The 13,738-nt window shown below is 42.0% G+C and overlaps 2 protein-coding genes across 18 annotated transcripts in view; both read right to left on the bottom strand.

The window, feature by feature from the left end:
* Positions 1 to 13,738, bottom strand: part of Erich1 (glutamate-rich 1) — a gene marked incomplete at its 5' end in the record, with an annotated part of 52,793,804 nt that overhangs the window by 8,214,242 nt on the left and 44,565,824 nt on the right.
* Positions 1 to 13,738, bottom strand: part of Adam18 (ADAM metallopeptidase domain 18) — a 71,614-nt gene that overhangs the window by 23,508 nt on the left and 34,368 nt on the right. For all 18 annotated transcript variants that reach the window (XR_015639549.1, XR_015639544.1, XR_015639541.1 and 15 more), the window contains 4 exon segments: positions 12,443 to 12,579; positions 10,980 to 11,157; positions 3,888 to 3,983; positions 1,044 to 1,242 (listed from right to left, as the gene is read on the bottom strand). Coding sequence is in view for 9 of the 18 variants with exons in the window: in XM_087589024.1 (XP_087445150.1) it covers positions 1,044 to 1,242; positions 3,888 to 3,983; positions 10,980 to 11,157; positions 12,443 to 12,579 (610 nt within the window). In the remaining 9 variants the exon portion in view is untranslated.

Here is a 13,738-nt window from a genome sequence, read left to right as displayed (position 1 = left end):
ACACTGCAAGAAGAAAATACAGACAGTCCCTACAGGATACAGGGTTAGGGAAGGACCTTCTGAGTAGGACCCCTTGTGCTCGGAAATTGAAACCCACAACTGACAAGGGATAAAGAAGCAAGGTTGTGAAGCAGGAACCTTTGCCAACTCCACATCCGACAGAGGACTAACGTCCTCACTTAGTGACGTTCCACTCCAGGTTTTAATGGGAAGCTGATCCTTTCCTTCAGGTCATGTTGTCTTGGATAGAAAGCTCGATCATCCTAACCGCTCTCCCACCTTAGGGACCAATCATAGCCACAAGACTCTCTGATCATTTTGAAGGATGGTTTCCTGCTAGCTCCTTTCCCAATCCCGCCACTCTGACCTCTAACCTTGCATTGTAAATCGGTTGTATATTCCGATTATTTCAGTGGCCCTACATATAGACAATCATGTTGGGGCGCACTAAAAACACCAGCAGGAATGTGGGAGTCTTATCTGGATTTCTCTAAAATGTTCGTTGTAGAAGAAAAGAGAGACGAACAAGACCAAGAGAGGAGGATGCTGGTTCAAAGCCAGCCTCGACCATAAACCTAGACTATCTCAAAACAAACTAAACATGCTAAGAATCCTGAGCAGTTCGCATCAGGTAGCCTGTGATGGCTGCTACAGTGCAGCTCAACACTCAGGAAGCTGGTCACCCCTAAATGATATCCACTCCAAGCTTTGTAAGCTTTGTGTTCTCAATACTGGACCATAAATGTGGTGGATAACAGAATTACCGTGTCACAATCTACGTATTTGCTATTTACATTTTAACAGAACTTAGGAGGTATAAGCAACAATTTTTTTTTTGTAAATCAAACCTTGAGAAGAGGCACGCATGCACAACAATTTCCTTGGAAGTTTTTTTTTATCATGTCTATAATTTTTTTCTTTATTTTCAGTTTAGCTCTTCTTAAAAGTGTAACCCAGGCTCTTCCTCAGTGAGGCTCTCGAGTATGTAATATAAAGCCTGCAGAGCGACCCAAGCTCAACACGAGTACAAAAGAAAGCGGTACCTTTTCCAAACAAACTGACGCACTGGTCGTTAAGAGCTTGGCATCGTCCATTGTAGCAATATGCCGATCCCAACCTGCACAAATGACCATCCAACGCAAAGGTGTCAGGGACACAGTGGCTAGAGGATCCATCGCAATATTCTGTGAAATCACACTCTGGGTCAACAGCCTTCCTACAGGGAGTGCCTGCTGCTGACAGCTGGGGACAGGAAAAAGATCAGGGGCTGTGAGTGACTCTACAGGTATTTGCCAAAGAAAATGGCTAAACATGTCTGGTTGTAGCTAACCGAGGGACTAAGGGACTTAACCAAACTAAGAGTTCTAGCAAGGGAAAAGTCAGGTAGGACACCCAGCGGGAAGCACAGAGAACAGTAATTCTCTAGGACGTGCCCAGATCCCCTCTGTCAGCAGGCTTGCAGCCATTAAGCCTTATACTCCACAGCGCATGCGTATTCTGACTCAAGCAGCAAGTGGATTGAGAAGCACGGAACTGAGGGGTTGGGGATTTAGCTCAGTGGTAGAGCGCTTGCCTGGCAAGCGCAAGGCCCTGGGTTCGGTCCCTGGCTCTGAAAGGAAAGAAAAAAAAAAAAAAAAGAGAGAGAGAGAGAGGCACGGAACTGTTCCTACCCCTGATGTTGACAAGCCAGAAGCCAGTTTCAGCCTTGACACTGACTAGCTTATTTGTGTAAGAGATATAGAAAGAATCTTCTTTATACGTGTAAACTAGGATTGTAAATCACACTCTTTAACAGAAAAGTGTTGAGAATAATGAATGATTAATAATGTGTGGGCACATCCTACTACATATACATGCATATGCATAAATATGCGTGCACACACATCTGATATTGAATTAATATCTAATAAAAGAAAATATGTAAAATAGTATCTTTAAAGTAATGAAAAAAACCTCAATTTAGAATTCCATACCCTGAAAATATGTAAAAAAAAAAAAAAAAAAAAAAAAAGGAACGAGAGGACCGTCAAGATGCCTCAATGGACAGGAGGGTCTGCCGCCAAATGTGATGGCAGGAGTTCAGTATATGGAAACCTCATAGTGGGAGGAGGAAACCGGTTCTTACAAAAAGTCCTCTGACTTTTGTGGCAAAGACATGACCATTCACACACACAAATGATTAAAAACTAATGAGAAGTAAAGACTTTCCCGGGCAAACAGTAGCTCAAAGAATCCCTTCTCAGTAGACCAGAATATAAGAAATAGTAAAAGAAGGCTTTCAACTTCAAGAAATATGATCTGATGGCTGGAATGTAGCTCAGTGGTAGAGCACATGCCTAGTGTGCACACAGAGGAGGTGTACAGCTCAGTGGTAGAGCACACATCTATGTGCACACAGGGCAGGAATGTAGCTCAGTGGTAGCAGTTAGTAAAATGATACTTGAGAAATCTTAATAGGAAAAAGTAAAACAGAGCTGTAAGTTATGTTGTTTTATTTTGCCTTTAATTTGCACAGCAATCACAGGCATCACATGTGGAAACTTGGATCAGTGCATTTACTTTGGCATTTTTCTAAAACATGCCATACCCCTTTCCTACAGGATTCAGCAGGCCTCACTACAAACAACCAGCTAGAAGTGGGTTTAATATTTTTGAGAGAGCAGAATATAAAAGAAGAAAACAAACTGGTGAGTGTTAGGGACTGTGTGTGGACTGTGTGTGGACTGTGGTGTGTGGACTGTGGTGTGTGGACTATGGAGTGTGGATTGTAGTTTGTAGAGTGTGGTGTGTGGACTGTGGTGTGTGGACTGTGTGTGAACTGTAATATGTAGACTGTGTGTGAGCAAATGGCCTTAGGAGGCCATGGAACCGCCCCCGCCACCCTTGAGGAAGATGCTGGCTATGACGCTGGCTGTTGTAACACTCAGAAACTCTCATTGCCCAAGTTTCACTGCATTAAATTAGATACTTACAGAGAATTTGAGCTAAACGAAGGTGCAAGCCTGAAACCCCAGAACTCAGGAGGCTGAGGCAGAGGGATTTCAGGCTTACAGTCAGCCTGGGCTATAGACTGGCAGCTTATCTAAAACCAACCCAAGGCCTGAGAATGTTCAATCTTTAGCGGCACAGAAGTTGAGGACAGTTGGGGAAAGGGAACAGGTGAGATTTTTATTGACTGGTGACTTGTAAGAATGGGAGCCCTGAAGTATTTTGCATTAAGGAGCTTGCCCTTTCTTCCAACCGTATTGTGTCAGGGACACTGGTGTACCTCTGCTTCAGGTTATGCCATGGTTTGTTGTGCTGGCAAGATAGGTCGGTGGTTAAAGGCCTTGGATGCCAAGCCTGGAACCTGAGTTCCATCCCCAGAACACACATGGTAGAGGGAGAGGACCTACCCCCCACAAGTTACCCTCAGCCCTTCACATATGCCTCATGACATGCACGTGTGTGTGTGTGTGTGTGTGTGTGTGTGTGTGCGCACACACGAAGCCGTATTAAAAATCAATTAAAGTGTCATCCTTCCAATGGCAGGAACCATGTTTGGATGCTCGCACTCTACCCTTTGCAATCTGTTAGAGCTTTGCACAGCACATGTGTGTCTGCTACTCACACTATAATTTTAAGTCACTGTTTATCTGACTTTGAGTTATCTGGTTATTGGCACTTTCCATAATGTTGCGTACACATGCTACCCTGTCTGGGCATTTGGAAGATGATCAGTTTGGTGGTTTCCATACCATAGACTAGGAAGCACCGGTAGGAGACGCCTGTTTTAAGTCCACGGTACTTTAGCGTGGAATCCCTCCTACATTCTTTGTGTGACCGCGTGCTGACTTGGTCCGTCCAGTCTTGTATCACTGTGCTGAGGCTTCCCTTCACACACTCACCTCACACTTGGGTGTGCAGCACGTTCCAGATCCACACTGTGCTGAGCCTTTCAGTTTGCATGTTTCGTGGTTGCAGCACTCTTTAAATTGACATTCCTACAGTTTCGGGAGAAAGAGGATCCTGGTCAGGAGAGACACCATCCCCTCATCCCAACCCCTCCCCGCACCCCATACACAGCTTCTCCTTCCTTCCCTCCCTTCTCCCCTTCCTTTCTAAGACAGACTCCTATGTAGCTCTATCAGCTTGTCAGTGACAAAGCCTGCCTGCCTGCCTGCCTCCAGCTGCCGAGGGCCAGCATTTTGGGAGAGAGCACCACCACTTCCAGCTTTTTGACTCTTTCTCCTTTTTCTCAACTTTCATTTGCATGCTATGCTCCTAACTACAATTGGTGAAGTTTCACCCTCTTCTGCTTTTATTATTCTTAGACTCCCCCAAAGCATGTGTAATCATAAGAACTAAGGGAATGTCATTGAAATCAGTTGTTGAGACATAATGTGAACATTTGGGTAATTGGCTCAGAGTCTGCTGGTCTGAAATATGTTTTGGGGGGAACCGTGAGTTTGCAGAAGAAATGCAAACTTTCTCCAGTTCTCTCATTAATTTGTTTGCTATTTCTATTGTGGATAAAGCTAAATGTTAGGAAGTCACATAAAGTATTTATTCATGGACTCTCCCCCCACCAACAGTGTTAATAGTGACCTCTACTTATGACATAATACACCTACAATTGTAAAAACAAAATAATATGGAATGTGTATGTCATGACAGTGTTTGAGGCTTCTGATGTCACAGTTATTTGCATTGACTCCAAACATGATACTTTTATGATACCCTTGTTATTCATTTCACCTTTACAGAGTTCAAATGACCCCCATTGCCTCCTGATTTTTCCATCGAAGACACTTCAGTCCGTCTTCCTTTCTACTCTAGTAATTTCAGGTCATCCTGTTTGGCCTTTACTACCTTCCGGATGATTCTTACAGCACACAAAATAGGAGACCAGTACTGGGGGAGGGTGCTCTGTCAACTTCAGAGTCATGCTACCTCAGAAAGTCATAGGACCTTGCAAATATCAGTTATAGATTTTGTCTGTACACTAGGATTGATCACTGCGGGTATCATATGGAATGGTCTCTGTTTTTAGATTGTTGCACTCCTCGACAGGAGTATTAAGCGACAACATTTAACTGTATTCATCAAGGGAGGGGCAGTTGGCATGATGGCACAGAACACAGCGAGCAGTCTTGACCTGCACGCCAGAGGCTCACTTAACAGGAAGAAGTGCCTCAGACATTTGCTTAGAGTAACCTGGGCAACCACTCCTAGGTGTCAGGCACACTGCAGTCTTTATTGGAGACTGCTGGAAAGAATTGTGAGTCAATCTGATGGTTGGCCAGATTGGGTTCCTTGGGGCTGTGTGGCATGACTGACATCCAGATTCTTCGCTACCTATCAAGTATAGGCCTGCGTTTCCTCCCTGACACTGCGTGGGTTTTTTTTTCTTGTGACTGCCCTGTGACTCCTTGACAATATCACAGTGTATTCAGTCTTTATACCTTTCTGAGTTCCCTTCTATCACATTCATGACATCTGCTGCATTTTAAGGACTCCCGTGATTAGGTTAAGTCTACCCACATAACCAAGGAAGCCATCTTTCCATCGGGTTTGTTATCTTATTTCTGAGAGACATCGTGTGTGTGTGTGTGTGTGTGTGTGTGTGTGTGTGTGTGTGTGTGTGTAACATACATAGCCACAAACTTCAGAACTTGAAGTGGAGACATCTGTGAAGGTCCATGTTGCCTTCTACCAAAGCACAGGTCTGAGGTACGGATCTTAAAGCAGGAAGTCAGCCTGTGCAGCAGCCAGTGGGTCATTTGCTGCTCCTACAAGCTAAGCTCTGATGCAAAGATGCTCAGAATGGTCCAGGCTCAGTAGTCTCTGGAGGACCAATCTGAGAGCATTACCCAGGGTATTTGCTGGTGCAGCTCTTCAATTCTTTTATGACATAAAAGTGCAGACAGACAGACAATATATACGCAAGTGGGCATGAACATTCTCCAGTAAAAATCCACTCGGGAGCAACAGATGGCACCTGGAGCCCTGTTGGCTGAGCTCTGTGGAAGACTGATGATGGATATTTCTCAGAGAACTTTCTTATGAGGGACAAGGCTCTAAGTCTTTCGCTTTATTTTTGAAATTGTGTTTTAATTACATTTTTAAAATTTCTTTCTTCCCTCCATACCCTCCCATATAACACTCCCCACTCTCCTTCTTTGTTAATTGTTATTGCATGCACATGTGTGTATGTATACATGTATATGAATATATACATAAATATATGAATATATATACATAAATATATGAATATATATATACACACATATATATCATAAAACATAGCATGTTGAGTCCATATATTGTTACTCGTATTGTCTTCAGACCTGACCATTTGGCTCTGGACAAGTAATTGGTGTGCTTTTCCCAGGGGAGGGCCTCCTCTCTCCATGGCAGCTTCACTGAGTTGCCTGTAGTTTTTGTGTAGTGTTACGGCCTCGTGGGCCAATTTGGCATGTTCCTCGGTGTCACCCTTGTTTAGCACACATGTGGGCAATCATGCTGATGAGACTTTACAGGTATGGCTCATGTTACTAGGAGACACAATCTGATGCTCGGGCTCTTACAACCGCTCTACCCTGTCTTCTACAGGGTTTCCTGAGCCTTGGGTGCAGGGGTGTTTTATAGCTATATCCGCTGGGACTGGTCTCCCCCAACTCTTCGTATTGACTGGTTGTGTTTTTCTATTACCAAGTCTCTGTCTATTGCAAAGCTAAGTTTCCTTGATGAGGGGTAAAGACTACACATTATCTGTGAGTATAAAGAAAAATTTTTGCAGATTATCGTTTAGGATTAAGTTGGTTTAATAGGTTAATGGTTGTAGATTCTCCTCTAATCACTGATTTCCCTAGCACTGATCAGTTGGCTAGCTTTCCAATATTATACGCAGTCTCCCTGTTGTTGTATGGATCTTAAGTCCAACTAGAGAGCCGTTGGTTACCACCAGGGCATGTGTGCCACTGTTGCACCCTTAGGATTATTGTTTTTCTTGGTCATTGGTATGGTTTATAGGTATCACAGCAGGGTAGGCATGGCAGTTGCCTCCCTCCTTTGGAACCTTGCATGGCACACACACCTCATAGTACCACAAAAGCTAGTCTTCAGGGAGGGTGCATTCAGGCAGGTTCCAGCTCAGGGGCCTCTGGGTCCTGTTTCTGAATTGTCATCAGTAGGAACTTGCCTTCCACTTCATGGTGGTGATCAAGGGCAACAGTGATAGGTTCTATGTTTTGGTAGTCTCTCAAGAAGACAACCCTTACAAAGAACTCAAAGGAAAGTTTCTCACGTCTGCTACTGGGATTTTGCCAGAGGACAGCCCCTGTATTAGTCTTCTTTCTTATTGCTTCTTCTTGAGGAAGCAGAGAGGGGAGAGCATCGGCAGAGGGTAAGACTTTGTCTTACAAGATATTTAGGGTTGCTGTATTATAAGTTTACTTATCTAAGTCTAAGTTACTATATTACTGTAGCTGATTTACTTATCTATGTCTAAGTCACTATTCTTTGCTACTGTTACTGATCGGCTTTCTGTGTTCCTCTGAGGCCAGAAACTGCAGTCTCTGGCATTTAGCACCTCATTCTAAAACAACAGGAGATAAAGGCTAGAGCATTTTCCCTTTTGTCCCTATGCCTCTTGCTTGTCAGGCTAGGGGTAAGTTTGGAGCAATAAACTTCTAGTGAACCAAGAGAAGAGAATAGCACTTGCAGAAGGAAAAAACTTTTACATAGGCAAATATGCATAAACTTATATAAGTTCATATACTGATTCATGAATGCATATTTATACATTTCCACTCAAATCAGTTGAGCTCAGCTTACATGCATTCTTACAATTACATTTTTATACATACACATGCATACATTCTCACAATTACATACTTACACACACACACACACACACACACACACACACACACTTGCATATGCGTATAGAGCAAAAGACCAAGCACCAGTGCAGAAAAAAACCTCACTCATTCTGGATGAAATATGAGCTCCAATCTTTATTGCATAGAGAAAGAAAAAGCTTCTACCCTTTTAATGCTAAATGAAGTAAACCCAAGTTTGTAAGAAGAAAGCTTGTTCCTTTTAATAAGACTAAGTCTGTCTTGTTATTAAGAAATAACCTGTTCTGTCCCATGGTAAGGAAAAATCTGCCTGCTCCTTCTGCTCTCTGCAGCTTTTCCTCCTTTCCCCTTTCCCTCTGCATTCTGCACATTGCTCTCATAGTACTTTAAGTTACCTATAGTCTCTAAGTTATTCCACTCTGCATTCTCCTTCTGATCTTGCTCTCTTCCTGCTCTGATGTCCCAATAATGCTCTTAATCTCCAATGCCTTTTCTCCCAATGCTATGGCTATACTTCTAAGTTCTTCTTGAGTTCAGTTCTGTCTAAAAGGTAGAACAGTCTAAAAACTTCTCCTCAGCTCAGTTCCTCTCTCAGCTCTGTTCTTTTCAGCCCCGGTACCCTTAGCTCAGTTCCCCTCAGCATAGCTCTTCTTAGCTCTGTTCATCTTCGTTCAGTCCTCTCCAGCTCAGTCCTGACTCTTCTCTTGGTCCTCAGCACTTAAACATCTTTCAGAATACATGATGACATATTACAAAGTTCATCAAAAGTTCACATAAAAAGTCAAGTCATACATTGAAATAGAAGTTTACAACAGAGAATGCTTGCATGCATATTCATCAGGAGTAATTATCTGACTAAATGTCCATCACCTGTCTCAGCTCTACAGGTTCACTGAAGGTTTAAAACCAAAACTAAGTTATTAGTGGAGTTTTGTATAGATAAACCCAGTCAATGTTTTATCCTCTGTCCTATCACCTATAATAAATTGTTAGTTCCCTTTTTATGACCTTTGGTTAATTGTTTTACAGCCGCTTGGAATGTGCTCTGAGTAGGAGAAAGTCTGGTTACCATCTAAGAGCAAGTAACTGGTGACACTTGGGGGACTGGCAGAGTTCTCACTGCAGTTTTGACTATCAGAAAAAGACTTAATAGCAGTCCCACTATAAAAGAGCTTAATAATCACTGTTATAATTTTAGGAATTCTTATAGGATCATCATTAAGACTTCTATTTGTCTATATAGCATCACTACAAGACAGTATATCTTTATAGAACTGCAGAGATCTGCTCCAAAGGGGTGTGCTATTACTTAATGATTGTTATATATATTTAATAATAACAACAGGAAAATCATTTTAATAGCAGGAATCTTTCCTAAAATGAATCCCTCACAGCCTTGCTTAATTAGGGCGAACCAGTCGCAGATTATATAATAATCCAAGGCTGGCCATCTCAGGATGATCACCTGCTAGTTATTAGCTTGTCTCATTATGGCCCCATGGCAGGTATGCTATTAGGTCATCTTTGGCTTTTAGAGAGGGCTTTGTCAGCCGAGATGAGAAAAGTTCATTAAAACTATATATGTACATTGAATTGCATGTATTATAGGTCAAAGGTTTATTTTTCTTTCTTCCTTTCTTTTTGTAAATAATTCCTTATGTACTTTTCAGCCACCCATAGTGATTATTTTCTTCCCTCCTTCCTTCTTTTTTATTTACCTCCCTCCTGGAGCTAAGTCTTTTATCTACAAGCTGAACACTTGAGGGATGATCAGTAGTTTTCAGAATCCCTGAGCCCACTCTGATACAGGCTAGAAATACTGCTGTGACCCAGGAGCACCCACTCACCCACTCACCCACCCACAACAAGGAGTAAAAACACTCTTCCACAACAGTGATCATGGAAGACATACTATGAGAGCAGTGACCATCAGCACAAAGTCTGGGGATAGCGACTGCCAGCCCGGCCAGCTCTCCGGAGGCAAGGGGAGGCCATGAGGTTAGTACAGGGCTGTACAGTAAAACCCAGCATCAGAAGAAACGTCTGTTTATAACGTGAGCACTCACACAGGAGCTAAAGACCACACTGCTTTCTCCTTTCATTAAAGGCAGCAAGCACTGTCTTCTGCCAGGGCAGGGCACCACATTTAGTGGCAGGGAATGCAAGAGGTTAGCAGTGTTGCATATCAGGACAGTCAAATAGCTTTTGGAAATCCACGTGAGTAGTCACCACACAAGGATATAAACGCACACACTGAATTGCATTCACAGGTTTCTTTTCTTTTCTTTTGTTTAAGGTAGAAGATGATTGGATTTTTTAGGGACTTAGTAGTATGTAAAGAAGGCGATCAGCTTTATTTATGGGGAAAGAAGATGCCATTCCTGGCAGAGGAATTGTATATTTATATTATATTGTACTTTATATTATGTAAATGGATGAGATTATTAAATATTACAGGACAGTCACATTTATAATAGTCTAAATATGGGAGATCTGCTAGAGGGGTGTGGTGTGCACCAGAAATCTGGCTGACGGGATTATAATGAAGGACACAACTGAATTCAGAAACAATTTTTAAAGGCACCCAAAAGCTTGTAATTGTTTGTTAATGAGGTAAGACAACATACTATGAAAATTTAAAACACTTGCAATCATGAGGTACAGGGGGTAGTTTGAATCAAATTTAGCATGTTTCAGTAAAAAGCAGAAGCTGGAATCAGAGGAGCTTGTAACAGAGTAGCCTCCAAAAAAAGACTCCATACATTCATATATTTATTCTATATATTCAAAATATACTTCAAGCTGGCAGGTGGGGCGACAGCTATGCAACCAGGCCTGCAGTCCACACTTGTCTTCCCAACTCAACAGATGCCTAATACGCCTTCTGCTATCCTGACCCTAGGGAAACTGACATAGGAGGGGCACAAGTTCAAGGCCAACCTAGGCTGCCCAGAGCCCTGCCTTGGAAAAGAACATCGCAAAGGAGGCGTGGGAAAGCAATGCACTTGTTTTATCCTCATCGACGCATGTCAATCACCTGATAAAGATGTCAGAGCATACACCCAGCACACAGTGAGACAACATGTGTTATACAGATGGGAACACCCGGGTCCAACATGAATGTTCCCTACTCACCGTCTCGTTACCACAGTCACATTCCTCACTGCCTTCCACGATTCCATTGCCGCACACGGATTGCTTTGGTTGTAATACATTTGACAGGTCACCAAGACATTGCATGTCAAGCTTCGAAGCATAATGCGTGTAGTCGTGCACGCTGCAGTTGCTAAAAGTCTTCATCCCACTGGAACTCCTAAAGTGGAAAAAAAAATTCTCTGATGAACAAGCGTCCTAAAGCACCACATCGTGACAATGGTAAATCCCAGGCTGGCTCAAATAAAAACTGTATACTCCAGCAGAGGGGTAAATGTAAAACTTGAGTTGTATATTGCGTCTTTCAAATATAATCCACAGTACTGCCTTTCTTGCAAATTGTACTCTATGATTGGATTAGACCCTGTGACTGTCATCAAGACCTAATAAAAGCCAGGAGTTCTGTTATGCAGTAAAGATTCCACCCTGTGCAGTTTAGTGTGTCTTGTGCCTAGTGTCCTCTTTCTCCTCTTCATTTCTGCCCATCGGGAGAGAGTCCACAGTGCCTCTCCTCTATACAATCTCCCCTTGCCCTCGCACTCCAGCTCACAGTACTGGAGATGTTGTTTCCATATGTTATCCCTATTTCAGCATCTCACGGAGAACTCACCAAATTCCTTCACGGCTACTTGGAAAAAAAATTGATCTAGATTAAACTGAATGTACATTTCTCAGAAGTGTGGTAATTTTCTAAGTCATCTAATTTGATAATTAGCATGCTTTTTCTAGAATCGTTCACTCGGAATTGTTTTTTTAACATATCTATTCATTGTCCTCTGTCTATGGATCGTGTCTGTTGAGTTTTCTAGATAAAGAATCATAATTCATGCAAATCAATGACATCTTCCCCTTTCAAATCTTCCCTCCATTTGTTTTTTAAACACCAAAATACGGAAGCTGCTAGAACTATTTTGCACTATTAAGGGTACCTCTAGGCCGCAAAGTAGCAACAGTATCATGTGTTTAGATAAGACTTTACCGTTTTCCTCAATGTTAAGTGGTCTCCCTTTAGTTTCCTCCAATAAAAATATCTTAATAATACTATATAGCAGTTTCCAGTCTCAGGTATCAGATGGAAAATATTTTATGTATCCCTTATTAAGCATAATATAATTTTCTAACTTATGGAAATTAATAAAAAATTTCAGTGTTTATCAAATCATGAAGTTAATCTTGGAAGAACATGTGTGGAATTAGTCACCATCAGGGACTGGAGAGATGGCTTAGCAGTTACAAGAAGAGGAGCTGGGTTTGATTCCCAGCATCCACAGATGTTCACAAACATCTGTCATTTCAGTTCTTGGACCTGATGCCCTCTTCTGTCCTTAGTGGGCACTAAGCACACACATGGCATAAAGAAACCCAGGCAGGCAAAACCTAAATAAAATAAAATAAACAAACCTAGTAAAGAACTAAAAAGTAAAATTCATCGTAAGAATTCTTACAATGCTTCCGGTTGCATTATGCATGGAGCTCTGGGGCAGGAACAATTATCAACATCGTCGTATGTTAATCCTATGTGAAGGCCAATCAGTTGAGTGATAACCATGGAGAGTCCCTCCAAACCTATGTCTTCTGGATACTAAAACAGAGAAAATTGAAGAAAGAAATTATTATGTAAGAATAAAATAAGGGCAAGTGATAAACATCTTTGTAATAACAAAATTTTATACTCTACTTTTTACATTGAGCATACTTTATAACAATTTACTTTGCTAGTCACATCTATGCTAATTGGCTACCTTAATTTAACTGCAAGTTTTTATTTGAGCAGATAAAATAAACCTACAAAACTGCACATATTACAGACATATGTATAACTTTAAACAGGAAATTATATCAGTATGAAAAAGTAGCTAATAGGTACACTTCCTGTATCTGTAGTATCTAAGTTTGAAATCCCGAGTGTTAAAATTTGAAGGTTAAAGCCAGAACAGGGAGGGCAATGGGTAATGATACTGGATTTGGGAACATTAGCCTTTGTGCTAAAATGTAGAAGCTGGGGCCTTAATTCCCAGCAGCATAGGAGCCACAGTCTTCTACTTTTAAAAAGTCTAACTGAACATAAACTATTGGTTAAAGTCATGCAGAAGAAGAGACTCCTCAAAATAAACCAACTTTCAAGTTAAGATTTTCAAAATAATTTCACTCACAAAGCCATCAGTATGAGTTCTGCAGATGTGAAACCTGCCATTCCCCAAGTTCTAGCTTGGTGAATCTGTCTGATGTTCACCTCATCTTACCCTCCTCAACCCACCATATCTGGACTGATCCAAGTCCACTGCCTCACCCTGTGCTGGCCACAGTTGCCTGCACTGCTTCAACAAGGGCCGACCCCACCTCTCCCTCCTATGCCAACCCAACGTCTCTACCCAGTTAGCCCTACTCCAACTCTCCAGGCTTGGACCAAGACACACATTCTACACACCAGCCTAACCCCCACCCCCATTCATTTGACTTTATTCCATGTAAGCCAGTGGCTCTCAACTTCCCAATGCTGCAATCCTTTAATACAGTTCCTCATGATGCGGTGACACCCCCCAGTCCCAACCATAAGATTATTTCATTGCTACTTCATAACTGTAACTTCACTATTGTTATGAGTCATACTGTAAATATCTGATATGCAACCCAAAAGGGTGGATATCCACAGGTTCAGAATTGCTGATCTGAGTCATTTCTATCTTCTAGCCCCAACCTGTCCCCAGTCCTCTCTTCTGTCCTAACCTCTGTCCATATCG

This window comes from Rattus norvegicus, chromosome 16, assembly GCF_021556685.1.
Source record: "Rattus norvegicus strain SHRSP/BbbUtx chromosome 16, alternate assembly SHRSP_T2T, whole genome shotgun sequence".
NCBI lineage: Eukaryota > Metazoa > Chordata > Mammalia > Rodentia > Muridae > Rattus > Rattus norvegicus.
The sequence above is the reverse complement of the archived record's forward strand: the minus strand, read 5'-3'. Positions and strand labels throughout refer to the sequence as shown.